This window comes from Pleurodeles waltl, chromosome 3_1 (assembly GCF_031143425.1).
Source record: "Pleurodeles waltl isolate 20211129_DDA chromosome 3_1, aPleWal1.hap1.20221129, whole genome shotgun sequence".
Taxonomy (NCBI): Eukaryota; Metazoa; Chordata; class Amphibia; order Caudata; family Salamandridae; genus Pleurodeles; species Pleurodeles waltl.
In genome coordinates, this window is record NC_090440.1 from 517,458,738 (window position 1) to 517,478,548 (window position 19,811).

Below are 19,811 nucleotides of genomic sequence, written 5' to 3' on the forward strand. Positions count from 1 at the left end.
TCCAAGTCCTAGATTTGGAGTCAAGGCAATCCTGACCAGTGATGAAGCGAGGCATTTTTTTATTGGTCTATATCAGCTATAAGCAAAATTAGACATTTTAGGAGGTCATTACAAGTGTGGTGGTCTTAAGACCTCCACACCTGCGGTGGCGGTCAGGGCCGCCACATTACAACCGTGATGGTTAGACCCTCAGATCCGCTAGGATCATTGATCCTGGTGGAGATCGGAATTACAACCTTGTTCTCTGCCAGCCTTTTCATGGCAGTAACACTGCCATGGAAAGGCCTGTGGAGAACAGATGCAGAGGGCCCCTACGCTGCCCATGCACTTTGCATGGCAGTGCAGGGGCTGCCCTGCCCAACACCCTTGCAATGTTCGCAGACAATGAACATTGAGAGGGTGCTGGTGCACCCTGCTGACTACAGCATTGCAGCCGGCTTGATTAAGAACCAAAGACAATGCTGTAGCCTGTTTCCCGCTAGGCAGGTGGGCGAAAACTGAGGTTTCAGCCTGCCGACCTAGCGGGAAACTCATAATGACTCTGGCGGGTAGGTCGATGTGTAGGTGGCAGCCACCCCGTTGGGAGTTTGGTGGACGGGCTTTCCCATCTGCCAAACTCGAAATAAAGCCCTTAATATTTGAAGAGCACTCATACACTCTAGAGAGCACCTTGTTGCTAAAAGACAAGTGGCCAGCATAAATCTCAACTCGCAACAGAAAATTTGTATAACTGCTATGTCTTTAGAGTCCTTCGAAGAGCCAAATGACTCTGGATGAACAATAGTTGTATCAAGTGTTCATTGCAGTATGGAAGTCCCACTACCCGAGGCAACATCTACCAAAACAAGACTGTTTGAAACTTGTTAAGGAAGGTGAGAGTTGGACAGAATAATTTTTTTGCTCTGGAATACTCCGCAAGCCTTAAAGGCAGAAAAATCCGTTGCCTTGGCAAATTATATGAAACTTGCACAGGAGTGCTGCTTTTTTCTTGCAGTAAAAATATGGTCAGACCTTTTTTTAGATCCTGGACTAATCGGGACGCCAAGTTTGGAAACATTGTAACTCAGAACAGCATGTTTTAGGGGAACCTAGGTACTGACCGATGCATTAGTGTAGATGAGAGTATAGAGGAAGAGCCACCACTGACACAAACCAATCTACCATTACATGGCCGAAATTGCTACAGTATATATCATCTAACCACCTGGGAGCTAGTTTAGTTCCATCACCAGCAAAGATGATGCTATAATAACTCTAAAAGCACATAGACAAAACAATGGCTAGAAGTAGACTAATGGGCATCATGCTGAAATAACTGGAATAGAATGCTATGCAAAAAGTGCTTAAATTATACAAGTGCAAAACCTAATTCACACACACAAACACATGTTCGTGTCTCAAGTGTATTCATTGTTATTGAAAACCATAACAATTCGTTAAAACATATGTTACCATTAGAATGCAATGTGCCAATTAAGGTTGCATACTTTTCATGTGGTGCCTACTGTGGGTTGAATAGATTCACATACGCTGTGGTCACGGCATCCAGAAGAATGACTAGTATTGGATGGAAGGCTGAAGTCCCCCATTGCAACACAGGTGTTCTCCTGATGTTTGCTGATCGACATCAATCCCCAAGTCGTTCCAATTTCTTTCCATGTTCCCCGCTACCACACAGGGTATGCTGGCCACCCCATCTCCTCAATCTGTTTCAGCATGTGAGCCTGAAGCTACCCTCATTGTCTGTCCTTGGTCTAAATAATACAGTTGAAACCATCACACACTCTGTCTGCTGTTCTCTCTAATGAATGGCCATCAATACAGCTGTTCTCCAGGCCCCTTTTATGGCACCCACCGCAGACTGTTTGAGAATGGTCTGCATGTCACGAGGCAGCACATTGATCCAGTGTGTGTGACTGCTCCTGAGAACTTGGAAATGGTTTCTCCAAAAAGTGTATAATTCTGTGAGCATTGCTGGACATAAAGACATTCTTTTTTTTAAAAAAAGAAAAAAAACATATAACACTCTTGAATGGTGCTTTAAAGTTACAGCGGGCGGTTGCATGTAACATGTTTCATCTTAGTACTGTATTTTCAGGAAAGCTTTTTTTGTAGTATAAATCTGTTCTAGATTTAAATGCTGTCCATTGCTTTCAGTGTCCCAAGAGATTAATCGGTAATTCAGAAAAGTGTATTGATGAGTGTTTGTGTCTTGTGCCAAACATCTTGCTCATCATGGCTCATGTGCCTTGTGTTCTTCAACACTAGCTATCGTTATCACAGTTTTTCTTTAATGCAGCCTAAAGTAATCTGTCCCATCCAAGCAGACTTCAGTTGGATTAGTATATAGACCTACTAAAGCACACCATGAATTACTAAATGTTGTACCGGGTAAGTTCTGCAGTAGATGATGAAATAAACAGCATGCCATTTTACCATGAACAGTCAAAGGGTGCCACTCAGAGGAATCCTTGCAAGATGAGTGACTGAGCACAGTCTCCTTCCCTTTTTCTAGCTACTGAGACAATCCACAACAAGAACTTGCTCTTCAGTAAAAACCTTTTTCTCTTCAGCCCACTAGTGAGTTGAGAGAGAAAAATAAATAAATAATGGAGTCAACTGTACATTCACGAAACCTATTTAAGATGGTCATTGACGTAGGAATCCGATCATCTCATTCAGCATTGTGACTGCATTTAAAATAAGTTTGGGCTTTATACTACTGAAAGACACCCACTGCAGCTGTCATGTTGCCACCTTATGTAACGCATTTCCCATCAGTATGCGTTCACTGGCTGTGCAGCAATTAATTTGTACTTCAATGACTGGCAAAGCTTCCTCAAACCAAGGCATTTTAGGTCGAGCATAGCAGCACGCAAGCGCTGCATTTCCGACATGTTGGTATCTATGTGGGCTTTGAACCACGCCCACTGCATGCCCATCACTATCACTCGTTCCCAGGATTGCCTTTCAAAAATCCTTTGACATTGGTAAATGTTTTTTTTGTCCCTCCTTGGGGCAGTTTTGTTACCGCCTTGGCCATTGACCCTGTTACATGAATAATTGCACTTTTGCCCATATGTTTGACTTCGAGCAAACATTTTTCCATGTGTGTCGCTCCTTAGATGGGTGCCATGGCGCTTTGAATTGGCTCTTATGTCAGCTGGTTTACTTTTCATTTTCAATTTATGTGGCAAGAAAAGTCCAGTTAGGAGTTTACAATGCTAATAGCTCTAACTCGAGCAAACTCGAGACCCTTTGCATTGCAAATGCTTGTTTGAGGTTAACTGGCAAGCCACTTGAGTGGCTTGTCGACAATCCGTAACTCAAGTGAACTAGTTAGTCTCAAGGCGCATTAAACAGACCTGACTGGCATGATTCCTCAGCCAAGGAGAATCCTTTCTTGCATTAGTTCCCTTGGCCTGATGGCTCTAGTAGCTTGAAGGGTATAGAGAATAACTTGCTCATCTCCAGTCCTGCAGCAAAGACTGTTCCCATTTGTTAGTTTGTAGTCGGAGGTTACTAAAGCCTGCTCTAACCCAGTATTGATGCATCCTGGGTGAAGTAGACTTTGTCTGACTTTGCACATTTCCCGCTCTGTTATTTGAAGAGCTCAACGAACGCAGTTTAGTCTTTCCTATGATAGTAGCCCACGGTACAACAATTTCAGATTTAGACGTGGGAGGAATACAGTATCTGCCTCAGTAATAACACTGCACGCCCGAGCCGGAAGATATATACTAACTGCTTTCCTTTTTCTCGTCATATGATATAACGTATGTTTTACATGCATGTTAATTTATTTAAAAAAATGTCTTTCTTAATCAGGACATCTTGTCTTGTGATCTATTGAGTTTACAATGTGGTGTGCAATTTTGAGAGATTTTGCTTCACACTATAGAGTATTCAATCTGCTTTTAAATCATTTGCAGTCTGGACGGATTTTAAATTCTACTTTACGCAAGATTGGAAAAAAAAGTTGTGTGATTATACCACAAGCACTTCTTCATACCCATGGGCCACCATTAAGAGACACTGACCCTTTTACAGCAGACCCTTTTACAACAGTTCAGTGTGCTTGTGTTCGAACAGCAATGCCACACATCTTAAAGTTGTTATTTGAAATATTTTAGTTTTTGCTCAGTGGCCCTAAGGGCAGCTTGTGCTGTTGTTGCTGCAGAACTTTGAGGATAGTTTGCATTTTTAGACATTTTGTTTTCTGTAGTTTGAGGCGTGCTAGGTCCGTCCCACAGTTAGACACGACGATAGGTTCTGCAGATGTGCCTACCTCTAAGTGCAAGTCCATTATTGATGCCGAGGGCCAACTCATGGACTGTCTGTGGGCAGATCCTGTCTTCAGAGTCCTTTAGAAGCGTACATCCTTTAAATGACAGTAAGCGGAGCTTTTTCTGGAGTCATCACGCCTAATAAGTAGGGAGTTCTCTAAAGACAGATTGCATACCCCTGATTTTGCCACATGTCTATATGTTGGGGTGAAACACCTCCATATGAGTGCAGTGGAGGCTATGTAGTTTCGTAGATAATAAATCAGAATGCCTTACTTAAACTTGGAGTTTGGGTTTAGGCCATTTTGTTTACTTGTGGTGTCAGAGGCTTTGCCTTTTCACTATTCCATGCCTTGTATCAGTGTAGCACTACTACTTCAATATAAGAAACGCAGTACTGTGTAATATACAAATATATGATTAGTGTTTTTATAGTGTATGATCTTGTTTCTAGCAAACTAGACAGTAAGGTTCAGAGAGTGGGAATATAGGCCTCTTGGCTTTGTGCAGCAGGAAGTTAATGTACATAATTTAGGCCCCACTAATTTTACTAATCTGCCTTGTACTGATATCTAATGAACATGGTATTTGCTGGCAACTTGATATTATTGTATGATGTTTCCTAGCTATTCTAATCTTTGTTTTATTTCTGTTCCAGCCTGCATTGCCCCCACAGACCTTTTCAATGTCTGTGACGGTACCAGTATCTAACCCCAGTGCGCTGTCCTACAGTAATCACGGGGGGTCCCTTGTCACCCCATCTCTGGCCTCCAGCACATCGTTGACCGACACTGGCATGCTCTCCCCGCAGCAAGCATCCATGCACAGAAACGTTGCATCTCCCTCTGCCCCTCAGAGACCTCGAAGTACAGGCAACGCAGGTAAGGGGTGTATTACTCATTCCAGTAATTTAATTCCCTTTTTTTTCTCGTAAATGTATTGTGACTTAGTAAATTCATATAACTGTGGATACCATTGTAATATGAAGTTTGTCCTACAGATGTTTATTGCACTTCAGTTGTCCACCAGATCTGTTGTTCTGTTATCCATGGTATCCTGGGTAATGATTATACTTCTCTTGACAACCCACACCAATGCCATTGTTCCATCTGAGGTCTGAAACAATCACTTGTTTGATGCAATGTGAAAAATCATTGCATGTTCGGAGATATGATCTGCGTCCCTTGAATTTCAAGTACAATATCAGACTCTGTGGGGAGGCATAGTTTCCTTCCAGAACGGCTTCGCATGACGTCTTCCTGGTAGTATCAGCATAAATCTGTGCTTCCTTGAAGCTGAGTCACACAAGAAATCCTAACCAGTGAGTTTGTACCTTTATGTCTGGTCTCACCTCTCTCAAAACCGTACGTATTCAGCCCAGCCAGTAACTTGCTTTTTTAATGTAGGCTCGGTTTCTGTCTTTGTTGATATGGACTGGTCGCAAGGACGTTATTTTTTCCCTGTATCTTAATATTTTATTGGCTGCACTAAAAGGCATTTTTAAGCTGATATAATAAGAAATTGATATGTAATTAAGGTACTGTTGAAAGCATTGTGTTGCCGTATAAAGCTTTCCGTTGTACTCTGAGTAGTTATACTGTACCTATAATTTGCTGCAGGTAATTTGTATTCGACCTAGCTTGTATACTTAGGCTTCTGGTGTACCATTGATAGTAGTTGTTATACTGTCACTCTTTGAGAAATTAAGTTGTTGGTTGACTGGGATGTGAACCCTTGTCAAGCAGCAGCCACAGTCCCTTGCAAGGTGAACCACACAATGTCAATAAATTAGTCATTTTGAAGGTCTAGTAGTAATCTGAAGTGTGGGTATGAGAGCTCTGGTTTTGTGTAACCTGGTGCCCTGCTCCTAGAAGGTGGGAGAAATTTGTGGAAAGGTTCTTTGAAGTTCTGGGAGTTTCCTGGCTCCAAGCTCGCTGCACGGACAATAGTGTTTATAAGCCTGTTGTGAGGAGACAGGGCACAGCCTAGAGATAATGAGCTAGAAACAGTAACCGTAGATTAACAATCAAACACTGACCTTACACTGCTAAAGGTAGGAGGTATTTAGAAATGGGGTGATCCGGTGTTGAATGCCCCTGAGAGGTCGAATTGAACCGTTGTAGATGGTTGTGATGTGTACAAGTGATACAATGTATTACTTTAGAGGGGGTAGTTTCTTTGCGGGAAAGTGTCTGGTTCTGGAAACTAGACAGAGGGGTTGGGTAGGTTCTGGTTGGAATATCTTCAAAGTCTTTGTGAAATCTGTGTGTTGTTCAAGAGAAGTATTAAATAACGCATGAAGCAACTGATCAACAGGATCTGTGTTTTCTGCAGTACAATTGTTTTAACCCCTTCTGTGCCGCGGACGTAGTGGTTACGTCCTGCGGCACAGTGCTGCTGTGCCGAGGACGTAACCACTACGTCCTCGGCACACAGCCCAGAGGGAGCGCTCCCTCTGTGGGGTTCCCCCCCACCCCCCCAAGTCAGGGATGGAAGGGGAAGCCCTTCCCCTCCCACCCCCGACCCCCCCCCAACCCCCCCTGTGACGTCAGCGCGCGAGCGCGCGCTGATTAGTCACAGGGTCTCCCCCATCGCGCTGGAAGCAGAGCTTCCAGCGCGATTGAAAAAGAAATGCTTTTGCATTTCTTTTTCAATCCCATGGGGGAGGCCCCGAGAGGCTTCAAAGGGAAGGAAATGTATTTCCTTCCCTTTGAAGTCTCTCACAGGTTTCAAAAGCTGGATTGCTTGCAATCCGGCTTTTGAAACCCCACTAGACACCAGGGATTTTTTTTTTCTTGAAATTGGCAAAAGGGAGCGACCCCTTGGGCAAGGGTCGCTCCCAGGGGGGCATTTTTTTAGGAAGGCCTTTTCTGCCCCCCCTGGGGGCAGATTGGCCTATTATTAGGCCGATCTGCCCCCAGGGGGGGCAGAAACCTCTAGGCACCAGGGACCATTTTTTTTTTTTTTGTGATGAATTCGTTTTTTTTTAGGTGGGGAGCGATCCGTTAGGCAAGGGTCGCTCCCCTACGGGGCAATATATATTTAGGCCATTTCTGCCCCCCTTGGGGGCAGATTGGCCTATTTTGATAAGGCCAATCTGTCCCCAAGGGGGGCAGAAACCATTAGACACCAGGGAGTTTGTTTTTGCGCGCGAATGTCACGCAACAAAGCGACCCCTTTGGCAAGGGTCGCTCCCAGGGGGGGCAATTTTTTGGGAAGGCCTTTTCTGCCCCCCCTGGGGGCAGATCGGCCTATTATTAGGCCGATCTGCCCCCAGGGGGGGAAGAAACCTCTAGGCGCCAGGGCAAATTTTTGTTTTTTTTTTTTTTTTTTTGTTCTTTTTTTTTTTTTAGAGATGGGGAGCGACCCATCAGGCAAGGGTCGCTCCCCTGGGGGGCAAATTGTATTTAGACCATTTCTGCCCCCCTGGGGGCAGATTGGCCGATTTTAGGTCAATCTGCCCCCAAGGGGGCAGAAACCACTAGGCACCGGGGATTTGTTTTTTGGCGCCAATGTCACGCAGGGGGAGCGACCCCGTAGGCAAGGGTCGCTCCCGGGCGGGGTGGGGGGGCAAATTTATTTTAGGCCATTTCTGCCCCCCCGGGGGACAGATCGGCCTATTATTAGGCCGAACTGCCCCCGGGGGGGGGCAGAACACTCTAGGCGCCAGGGGAATTTTTTTTTTGTGTTTTTTTTTTTTGTTGTTTCTTTTTTTAGAGATGGGGAGCGACCCATCAGGCAAGGGTCGCTCCCCTGGGGGGGCAAATTGTATTTAGACCATTTCTGCCCCCCTGGGGGCAGATTGGCCAATTTTAGGTCAATCTGCCCCCAAGGGGGCAGAAACCACAAGGCACCGGGGATTTGTTTTTTGGCGCCAATGTCACGCAGGGGGAGCGACCCCGTAGGCAAGGGTCGCTCCGGGGGGGGGGGGGGTGCCGGTTGGGGGGGCAAATTTATTTTAGGCCATTTCTGCCCCCCCGGGGGACAGATCGGCCTATTATTAGGCCGAACTGCCCCCGGGGGGGGGGCAGAACACTCTAGGCGCCAGGGCAATTTTTTTTTTTGTGTTTTTTTTTTTTTTGTTGTTTCTTTTTTTAGAGATGGGGAGCGACCCATCAGGCAAGGGTCGCTCCCCTGGGGGGGCAAATTGTATTTAGACCATTTCTGCCCCCCTGGGGGCAGATTGGCCAATTTTAGGTCAATCTGCCCCCTAGGGGGCAGAAACCACTAGGCACCGGGGATTTGTTTTTTGGCGCCAATGTCACGCAGGGGGAGCGACCCCGTAGGCAAGGGTCGCTCCCGGGGGGGGGGGTATGGGGGTTGGGGGGGCAAATTTATTTTAGGCCATTTCTGCCCCCCCGGGGGACAGATCGGCCTATTATTAGGCCGAACTGCCCCCGGGGGGGGGGCAGAACACTCTAGGCGCCAGGGCAATTTTTTTTTTTGTGTTTTTTTTTTTTGTTTCTTTTTTTAGAGATGGGGAGCGACCCATCAGGCAAGGGTCGCTCCCCTGGGGGGGCAAATTGTATTTAGACCATTTCTGCCCCCCTGGGGGCAGATTGGCCAATTTTAGGTCAATCTGCCCCCAAGGGGGCAGAAACCACAAGGCACCGGGGATTTGTTTTTTGGCGCCAATGTCGCGCAGGGGGAGTGACCCCGTAGGCAAGGGTCGCTCCCGGGGGGGGGGGGTGGGGGTTGGGGGGGCAAATTTATTTTAGGCCATTTCTGCCCCCCCGGGGGACAGATCGGCCTATTTTTAGGCCGAACTGCCCCCGGGGGGGGGCAGAACACTCTAGGCGCCAGGGCAATTTTTTTTGTGTGTTTTTTTTTTTGTTGTTTCTTTTTTTAGAGATGGGGAGCGACCCATCAGGCAAGGGTCGCTCCCCTGGGGGGGGCAAATTGTATTTAGACCATTTCTGCCCCACTGGGGGCAGATTGGCCAATTTTAGGTCAATCTTCCCCCTAGGGGGCAGAAACCACTAGGCACCGGGGATTTGTTTTTTGGCGCCAATGTCACGCAGGGGGAGCGACCCCGTAGGCAAGGGTCGCTCCCGGGGGGGGGTGGAGGTTGGGGGGGCAAATTTATTTTAGGCCATTTCTGCCCCCCCGGGGGACAGATCGGCCTATTATTAGGCCGAACTGCCCCCGGGGGGGGGGGGCAGAACACTCTAGGCGCCAGGGCAATTTGTTTTTTGTGTTTTTTTTTTTTTGTTGTTTCTTTTTTTAGAGATGGGGAGCGACCCATCAGGCAAGGGTAGCTCCCCTGGGGGGGCAAATTGTATTTAGACCATTTCTGCCCCCCTGGGGGCAGATTGGCAAATTTTAGGTCAATCTGCCCCCAAGGGGGCAGAAACCACTAGGCACCGGGGATTTGTTTTTTGGCGCCAATGTCACGCAGGGGGAGCGACCCCGTAGGCAAGGGTCGCTCCCGGGGGGGTGGTGGGGGTTGGGGGGCAAATTTATTTTAGGCCATTTCTGCCCCCCCGGGGGACAGATCGGCCTATTATTAGGCCGAACTGCCCCCGGGGGGGGGGGGCAGAAACCTCTAGGCGCCAGGGGAATTTTTCTTTTTTTTTCTTTTTTTTTTTTTTTTTAGAGATGGGGAGCGACCCATCAGGCAAAAGTCGCTCCCCTGGGGGACAAATTGTATTTAGGCCATTTCTGCCCCCCTTGGGGGCAGATTGGCTGAGTTTAGGTCAACCTGCCCCCAAGGGGGCAGAAACCACTAGGCACCGGGGATTTGTTTTTTGGTGCCAATGTCACGCAGGGGGAGCGACCCCGTAGGCAAGGGTCGCTCCCGGCGGGGGAGGGTGGGGGTTGGGGGGGCAAATTTATTTTAGGGCATTTCTGCCCCCCCCCCCCCCCGGCTGAGCTACAGGCCAAACACCACAGGTAGGCACCTTGCAAAAAACACCTCTGTTTTCTGTGAAAAAATATGTTGTGTCCACGTTGTGTTTTGGGCCATTTCCTTTTGTGGGCGCTAGGCCTACCCACAGAAGTGATGTACCATTTTTATCGAGAGACTTAGGGGAACGCTGGGTGGAAGGAAATTTGTGGCTCCTCTCAGATTCCAGAACTTTCTGTCACCGAAATGAGAGGAAAAAGTGTTTTTTGGGCCAAATTTTGATGTTTGCAAAGGATTCTGGGTAACATAACCTGGTCAGAGCCCCGCAAGTCACCCCATCTTGGATTCCCCTGGGTTTCTAGTTTTCAAAAATGCACTGGTTTGCTAGGTTTCCTCAGGTGTCGGCTGATCTACAGGCCAAAATCCACAGGTAGGCACTGCTTTTTATAAAAAAAATTGATGTGTCCACGTTGTGTTTTGGGCCCTTTCCTTTCGTGGGCGCTAGTCCTACCCACACAAGTGAGGTATCATTTTTATCGGGAGACTTGGGGGAACGCTGGGTAGAAGGAAATTTGTGGCTCCTCTCAGATTCCAGAACTTTCTGCCACAGAAATGTGAGTAACATGTGTATTTTTAGCCAAATTTTGAGGTTTGCAAAGGATTCTGGGTAACAGAACCTGGTCCGAGCCCCGCAAGTCACCCCTCCTTGGATTCCCCTAGGTCTCTAGTTTTCAGAAATGCACAGGTTTGGTAGGTTTCCCTAGGTGCCGGCTGAGCTAGAGGCCAAAATCTACAGGTAGGCACTTCGCAAAAAACACCTCTGTTTTTTTCCAAAATTTAGGATGTGTCCACGTTGCGCTTTGGGGTGTTTCCTGTCGCCGGCGCTAGGCCTACCCACGCAAGTGAGGTATCATTTTTATCGGGAGACTTGGGGGAACGCTGGGTGGAAGGAAATTTGTAGCTCCTCTCAGATTCCAGAACTTTCTGCCACAGAAATGTGAGGAACATGTGTTTTTTTAGCCAAATTTTGAGGTTTGCAAAGGATTCTGGGTAACAGAACCTGGTCCGAGCCCCGCAAGTCACCCCTCCTTGGATTCCCCTAGGTCTCTAGTTTTCAGAAATGCACAGGTTTGGTAGGTTTCCCTAGGTGGCGGCTGAGCTAGAGGCCAAAATCTACAGGTAGTCACTTTGCTAAAAACAGCTCTGTTTTCTGTGATATGTCCACGTTGTGTTTTGGGGCATATCCTGTCGCGGGCGCTAGGCCTACCCACACAAGTGAGGTATCATTTTTATCGGGAGACGTGGGGGAACGCTGGGTGGAAGGAAATTTGTGGCTCCTCTCAGATTCCAGAACTTTCTGCCACAGAAATGTGAGGAACATGTGTTTTTTTAGCCAAATTTTGAGGTTTGCAAAGGATTCTGGGTAACAGAACCTGGTCCGAGCCCCGCAAGTCACCCCTCCTTGGATTCCCCTAGGTCTCTAGTTTTCAGAAATGCACAGGTTTGGTAGGTTTCCCTAGGTGGCGGCTGAGCTAGAGGCCAAAATCTACAGGTAGTCACTTTGCTAAAAACAGCTCTGTTTTCTGTGATATGTCCACGTTGTGTTTTGGGGCATATCCTGTCGCGGGCGCTAGGCCTACCCACACAAGTGAGGTATCATTTTTATCGGGAGACGTGGGGGAACGCTGGGTGGAAGGAAATTTGTGGCTCCTCTCAGATTCCAGAACTTTCTGCCACAGAAATGTGAGGAACATGGGTTTTTTTAGCCAAATTTTGAGATTTGCAAAGGATTCTGGCTAACAGAACCTGGTCCGAGCCCCGCAAGTCACCCCTCCTTGGATTCCCCTAGGTCTCTAGTTTTCAGAAATGCACAGGTTTGGTAGGTTTCCCTAGGTGGCGGCTGAGCTAGAGGCCAAAATCTACAGGTAGTCACTTTGCTAAAAACAGCTCTGTTTTCTGTGATATGTCCACGTTGTGTTTTGGGGCATATCCTGTCGCGGGCGCTAGGCCTACCCACACAAGTGAGGTATCATTTTTATCGGGAGACATGGGGGAACGCTGGGTGGAAGGAAATTTGTGGCTCCTCTCAGATTCCAGAACTTTCTGCCACAGAAATGTGAGGAACATGTGTTTTTTTAGCGAAATTTTGAGGTTTGCAAAGGATTCTGGGTAACAGAACCTGGTCCGAGCCCCGCAAGTCACCCCTCCTTGGATTCCCCTAGGTCTCTAGTTTTCAGAAATGCACAGGTTTGGTAGGTTTCCCTAGGTGGCGGCTGAGCTAGAGGCCAAAATCTACAGGTAGTCACTTTGCTAAAAACAGCTCTGTTTTCTGTGATATGTCCACGTTGTGTTTTGGGGCATATCCTGTCGCGGGCGCTAGGCCTACCCACACAAGTGAGGTATCATTTTTATCGGGAGACGTTGGGGAACGCTGGGTGGAAGGAAATTTGTGGCTCCTCTCAGATTCCAGAACTTTCTGCCACAGAAATGTGAGGAACATGTGTTTTTTTAGCCAAATTTTGAGGTTTGCAAAGGATTCTGGGAAACAGAACCTGGTCCGAGCCCCGCAAGTCACCCCTCCTTGGATTCCCCTAGGTCTCTAGTTTTCAGAAATGCACAGGTTTGGTAGGTTTCCCTAGGTGGCGGCTGAGCTAGAGGCCAAAATCTACAGGTAGTCACTTTGCTAAAAACAGCTCTGTTTTCTGTGATATGTCCACGTTGTGTTTTGGGGTATATCCTGTCGCGGGCGCTAGGCCTACCCACACAAGTGAGGTATCATTTTTATCGGGAGACGTGGGGGAACGCTGGGTGGAAGGAAATTTGTGGCTCCTCTCAGATTCCAGAACTTTCTGCCACAGAAATGTGAGGAACATGTGTTTTTTTAGCCAAATTTTGAGGTTTGCAAAGGATTCTGGGTAACAGAACCTGGTCCGAGCCACACAAGTCACCCCTCCTTGGATTCCCCTAGGTCTCTAGTTTCCAGAAATGCACAGGTTTGGTAGGTTTCCCTAGGTGGCGGCTGAGCTAGAGGCCAAAATCTACAGGTAGTCACTTTGCTAAAAACAGCTCTGTTTTCTGTGATGTGTCCATGTTGTGTTTTGGGGCATATCCTGTCGCGGGTGCTAGGCCTACCCACACAAGTGAGGTTCCATTTTTATCGGGAGACTTGGGGGAACATAGATTAGCAAAACAAGTACTATTGCCCCTTGTCTTTCTCTACATTTTTTCCTTCCAAATATAGGAGTGTGTGTAAAAAAGGCATCTATTTGAGAAATTCCCTGTAATTCACGTGCTACTATGGTCACCCCGGAATTCAGAGATGTGCAAATAACCACTGCTCCTCAACACCTTATCTTGTGCCCTTTTTGGAAATGCAAAGGTTTTCTTGATAGCAATTTTTTACTCCTTATATTTCAGCAAATGAATTGCTGTATACCCGGTATAGAATGAAAACGCACTGCAGGGTGCAGCTCATTTATTGGCTCTGGGTTCCTCGGGTTCTTGATGAACCTACAAGCCCTATATATCCCCGCAACCAGAGGAGTCCAGCAGACGTAACGGTATATTGCTTTCGATAATCTGACATTGCAGGGAAAAGTTACAGAGTAAAACGTAGAGAAAAATTGATGGTTTTTTCACCTCAATTTCAATATTTTTCTTTTTCAGCTGTTATTTTCTGTAGGAAACCCTTGTAGGATCTACACAAATGACCCCTTGCTGAATTCAGAATTTTGTCTACTTTTCAGAAATGTTTAGGTTTCTGGGATCCAGCATTGGTTTCATGACCATTCCTGTCACTGACTGGAAGGAGGCTGAAAGCACAAAAAATTGCACAAATGGGGTATGCCCCAGTAAAATGCCAAAATTGTGTTGAAAAATTGGGTTTTCTGATTCAAGTCTGCCTGTTCCTGAAAGCTGGGAAGCTGCTGAGTTTAGCACCGCAAACCCTTTGTTGATGCCATTTTCAGGGGAAAAACCACAAGCCTTCTTCTGCAGCCACTTTTTCCAATTTTTTTGAAAAAAACGAAATTTTCACTGTATTTTGGCCAATTTCTTGGCCTCCTTCAAGGGAACCCACAAAGTCTGGGTACCTCTAGAATCCCTAGGATGTTGGAAAAAAAGGACGCAAATTTGGCTTGGTTAGCTTATGTGGACAAAAAGTTATGAGGGCCTAAGCGCGAACTGCCCCAAATAGGCAAAAAAAGGCCCGGCACAGGAAGGGGAAAAGGCCTGGCAGCGAAGGGGTTAAAGAAATTGCTCACTCCTTCCATGTATACTATTCTAAAGGTGGGGCTGTGCTTAGCTCCTGTCCCGCCACCCTCCCCTCCCCTGTCAAGCCAGTTAATGACCCATTCAGGCTCTGCTAATCCCACTATTGTGAGACTGTCTGGGGGGGAATTCACAAAGTATTAACTGTCAATTGCACCCAATTATGTGACCTGAAACAGGCTGCAGGCATAGAGGGCTAAGGGCGGAAAAATGCCAACTTTCTAAGTGGCATACAATAAAGTCGACTTTACCATTAACAGGGATTTATCGTTACAAGTTCATAGGTGCAAAACATGAGCTATCTACCTCCTCTCATTTAGGAATTACAGCTTATTAATTGTAATGAGGAATCCCCAATGTTATATTATGAAATGTTTAGGCCTCTCAGTACTGAAAAATACATTTGGGAGTTTTTCACTACCAGGGCATGTAAAACTCAAAAGTGCATACCCTACCTTTTAATTATACTGCCCCATGCCCTATGGGCTACCTAGGGCCTATCTTAGGGGTGACATATATGTAGTAAAATGGGAGTTTAATGCTTGGTAAGAGGTTTTAAATGCCAGGTAAACATGTCAGTGTGACACTGTATTTAGGCTGCAATGGCAGGCCTGGGACACATTTTTGAGGGTTACGTAAGTGGGTGGCACAATAAGTGCTGTAGGCCCACTGATAAGATCTCATTTACAGGACCTTGGTTTATGGCATACCACTCTACAAGGGACTCACAAAGAAATTAAATATGCCATTTGGGTATAAACCAATGAAGCCACGTTTTGGGGAGATCACAACCATTTTAGCACTGTTTAGCAGTGGTAAGGAGCACAGAATCCGAAGGCCAACAAGAGCAACAAGCATTTACAATGCAATGGGGCTTGTGTTTGCTCGAGTTACAGCTATTAACATTGTAAATTCCTAACTGGACTTTTCTTGCCACATAAATGAAAAGTAAAACAGTTGACAAAAGCAAGTTGATCCAAAGCGCCATGGCCACCATGAACATGAGCGCGAAGGAGAGCGACAAAAGGAAAAAGAAGTTTACTCGCAGTCAAACATATTGGCACATGTGCAATTATCCATGTCACAGGGTTGGTCCCCAAGGCAGTAACAAAACCGCCCCAAGGAGGGCCAAATGTAAAGCATTTACCAATGTCCTCAAAGGATTTTTGAAAGGCAAGCCCATGAGCGAGTGATAGGCGTGAGGTGGGTGTGGTTAAAAGCCCACATAGATACCAACATGTCGGGAAAGCAGCACTTGCGCGCTGCTATGCTCAACCTAAAAATCCAGCAAAAATAGGAGGAAGGCAAAAGGTTTGGGGGTGATCTTGCAGAGAGGGCCATTTCCACCACTAGTCATTATATGACATATAATAGTTGTCTTGTAAATATCTGCTGTGTGACATTCGTATCCATTCTACTGAAGGTATCTGTTCTACCTTTGATATCCATTGCATTGCAGATACTTATGATATTATTGACTAGGAGTATCAATTGTATTAATATTCACTGTATTGCAGGTATTCACGGTAGTGTAGAAATTACTACACATCCATTGTGCTGCAGAGAACCATTGTGCTTTAGCTAGCCAGTATAGTGTTTTTATATTTGTAGGTTTTGTCATTATTAAAAAAATACTGTACTGTACATTATAACAAGAGTGGTGTAAGAGAACATACAAGAGTACGCAACAGAAGAGTAAGTGTAACAGAAGTTGGTGTGCCAAACATTGATTAAATACATCCTATATGTTATGTTCCCTGTGGGGGTAGGTGCCAAGTTCGATGGGGTGGGAGGGGAGGGGGGAGCAAGGTTGAAGGGGTTTGGAAAAAGAATAGTTTTTTTGTCTTGGTGTAGCCAGTCGGGAAATGTTTGTAGACCAGGCTTGAGCAGTGAGAAACAGGCGATTGCTCGCAGATCGTCTAAGAGCAAGTTACTGTTAGGTAGAGTTTGGGTGGATTGGTGAGCAGGCAGATCCAAGGTTTGATGTTGGGATGTAGCAAGAATGTTTTGGTGAGGAATATTAGGAATTTAAATGATGTGCCTTGTCTTTTCGCGTCAGTAGTTTATGAAGGGCCCAACATTGATACATAGGCAGCCAGCATTATACCTGTAAAGTAAGGTGGGTATGTGGGGAGGTTCAAATAAGTAGGTATAAGTGAGAGAGAGGGGAGCAGGACTGAGCTTTAGGGAACAGCAACTGGTAACGGAGTTGATGGAGGGAATGAGCTAGAAACAGTAATGCTAGATTAACAATCAATCAATCTTACACTGCTAAAGGTAGGGGGTATTTAGAAATGGTATGATCCAGTGTTAAGTGCCCCCGAGAGGTCGAATTGAACAGTTATAGATGGATGTAATGTGTACAAGTGATACAATGTATTATTCAGAAGGGGTAGGTTCTGTGCAAGAAAGGGTCTGGTTCTGGAAACGAGGCAGAAGGGGTTGGGTAGGTTCTGGTTGGAATATCTTCAACGTCTTCGTGAAATATGTGTGTTGCTCGAGATACGTATTAAATAACGCATGAAGCAACAGATCAACAAGATCTGTGTTTTCTGCATTACACTGTTTCCTCATAATTCAGAAATTGCCTGCCCCTTCCATGTATAGCTGTTCTGAAGGCTATGTTCTCATGGGAGCCTAACACTGTAGGAGTCCCACTACAGCATCTGGTGTAGAAACTTGCTCAGTATCGTGACCGAGGGAAGAAAGGGCCTTAGTGAGGGACAGTGTGACCTTGTTTCCTCACCTGGAGCTGGACATTTATTTTTCATTTGGCCTCTTTTGTAAATGTGCTTGCATTTCCAGGCTAGGAAATCACAATTTCCCCCTTCGCTATCGGTATATTGACAATGCCTGCCTTCCGTGATGTTTGGTTGTCCTTCTACTTGCTACATCTGAATGTCTTCCCCTAGTTTTTGAATGAGTAGAAGCCATCATATAGACACATTGCTCACAAACTGAAAACATACTAAACATTTGTACTAGCTGTCGTTTTTGAAGATCCGTTTAGCTGGAAATAGGTCTGTTTACAGTTTGCAATAAATACATCCTTGTTCTGTTAGGTGGCATGTTGTCTTCTTCCGATCTCTCCCTGTCAAACGGAGCTGGTAGCAGTCCAGTTGGTAAGTAAGACTTCTTTTTTCAATAATTTATCACAACATTAAAACTTTTCCTTGAGCCCTGGATTTTGGAGGATTAACGCATTTGGGAAATAACCCTGTAAAAGTGACTTAATATTTCATTTTAAGTGTGCATATCATTTTTAACATTATCATTTGTTTTCTTGCAAACCTGTGCACCTTTCTACATCTTGCCAGTTAGTTTATTCAATTTAATTTCACTGTGCCACTTGGCTGTATGGCCTCCAAAAGGCATGATAACGCTATGGGGTGCCTTCTCACATGTGACAGTATATGGCAGCCTAAATCAAGGGAGAAACGGTGCCAGCTGGTGAACGTGTAGGACATAAAAGAGAATACTGAAGAATATCTGATAGAATGTGCTCTGAGGTGCCCAAAGTTGAAACCTATTTTAGAGGACTGCTATTAATCCCCTCAATCAGTATACAGGGAGTGCAGAATTATTAGGCAAATGAGTATTTTGACCACATCATCCTCTTTATGCATGTTGTCTTACTCCAAGCTGTATAGGCTCGAAAGCCTACTACCAATTAAGCATATTAGGTGATGTGCATCTCTGTAATGAGAAGGGGTGTGGTCTAATGACATCAACACCCTATATCAGGTGTGCATAATTATTAGGCAACTTCCTTTCCTTTGGCAAAATGGGTCAAAAGAAGGACATGACAGGCTCAGAAAAGTCAAAAATAGTGAGATATCTTGCAGAGGGATGCAGCACTCTTAAAATTGCAAAGCTTCTGAAGCGTGATCATCGAACAATCAAGCGTTTCATTCAAAATAGTCAACAGGGTCGCAAGAAGCGTGTGGAAAAACCAAGGCGCAAAATAACTGCCCATGAACTGAGAAAAGTCAAGCGTGCAGCTGCCACGATGCCACTTGCCACCAGTTTGGCCATATTTCAGAGCTGCAACATCACTGGAGTGCCCAAAAGCACAAGGTGTGCAATACTCAGAGACATGGCCAAGGTAAGAAAGGCTGAAAGACGACCACCACTGAACAAGACACACAAGCTGAAACGTCAAGACTGGGCCAAGAAATATCTCAAGACTGATTTTTCTAAGGTTTTATGGACTGATGAAATGAGAGTGAGTCTTGATGGGCCAGATGGATGGGCCCGTGGCTGGATTGGTAAAGGGCAGAGAGCTCCAGTCCGACTCAGACGCCAGCAAGGTGGAGGTGGAGTACTGGTTTGGGCTGGTATCATCAAAGATGAGCTTGTGGGGCCTTTTCGGGTTGAGGATGGAGTCAAGCTCAACTCCCAGTCCTACTGCCAGTTCCTGGAAGACACCTTCTTCAAGCAGTGGTACAGGAAGAAGTCTGCATCCTTCAAGAAAAACATGATTTTCATGCAGGACAATGCTCCATCACACGCGTCCAAGTACTCCACAGCGTGGCTGGCAAGAAAGGGTATAAAAGAAGGAAATCTAATGACATGGCCTCCTTGTTCACCTGATCTGAACCCCATTGAGAACCTGTGGTCCATCATCAAATGTGAGATTTACAAGGAGGGAAAACAGTACACCTCTCTGAACAGTGTCTGTGAGGCTGTGGTTGCTGCTGCACGCAATGTTGATGGTGAACAGATCAAAACACTGACAGAATCCATGGATGGCAGGCTTTTGAGTGTCCTTGCAAAGAAAGGTGGCTATATTGGTCACTGATTTGTTTTTGTTTTGTTTTTGAATGTCAGAAATGTATATTTGTGAATGTTGAGATGTTATATTGGTTTCACTGGTAATAATAAATGATTGAAATGGGTATATTTTTTGTTGTTGTTAAGTTGCCTAATAATTATGCACAGTAATAGTCACCTGCACACACAGATATCCCCCTAACATAGCTAAAACTAAAAACAAACTAAAAACTACTTCCAAAAATATTCAGCTTTGATATTAATTAGTTTTTTGGGTTCATTGAGAACATGGTGGTTGTTCAATAATAAAATTAATCCTCAAAAATACAACTTGCCTAATAATTCTGCACTCCCTGTATGGACCACTTAGATTACTTAGTGCGAAGCTTGCTCTATATGTAAAGTGTTTTAGTGTTTGAATATTTATAAAATCGGTTAGAATTATTTTTGACTGACCACTTTTTTTTTTTAAGCATTAACACATTATTATAGTTTAATGTCTGATAAAGACATCTAGCAGCAGATTCCTTACTTTAGAATCCTCTTCAGGTGTGAGACTGGATGCAGAAATCTTTTCCGTCTGTTCATCGGAAGAGGGCTTCGCACAACTCCGTACTGATATTGTCTGCCAGATGTGA

At 45.5% G+C, this 19,811-nt stretch overlaps 1 protein-coding gene across 8 annotated transcripts in view; it reads left to right on the forward strand.

The window, feature by feature from the left end:
* The window catches only part of MEF2A (myocyte enhancer factor 2A), a 455,794-nt gene that overhangs the window by 289,979 nt on the left and 146,004 nt on the right, over positions 1-19,811 (forward strand). For 6 of the 8 annotated variants that reach the window (XM_069222772.1, XM_069222774.1, XM_069222773.1 and 3 more), the window contains exons 5-6: positions 4,945-5,167; positions 17,463-17,522. In XM_069222772.1, coding sequence (XP_069078873.1) covers positions 4,945-5,167; positions 17,463-17,522 — 283 coding nt within the window. The remainder of the gene's footprint in view (positions 1-4,944; positions 5,168-17,462; positions 17,523-19,811) is intronic. The other 2 variants (XM_069222776.1, XM_069222777.1) reach the window with 1 other exon arrangement.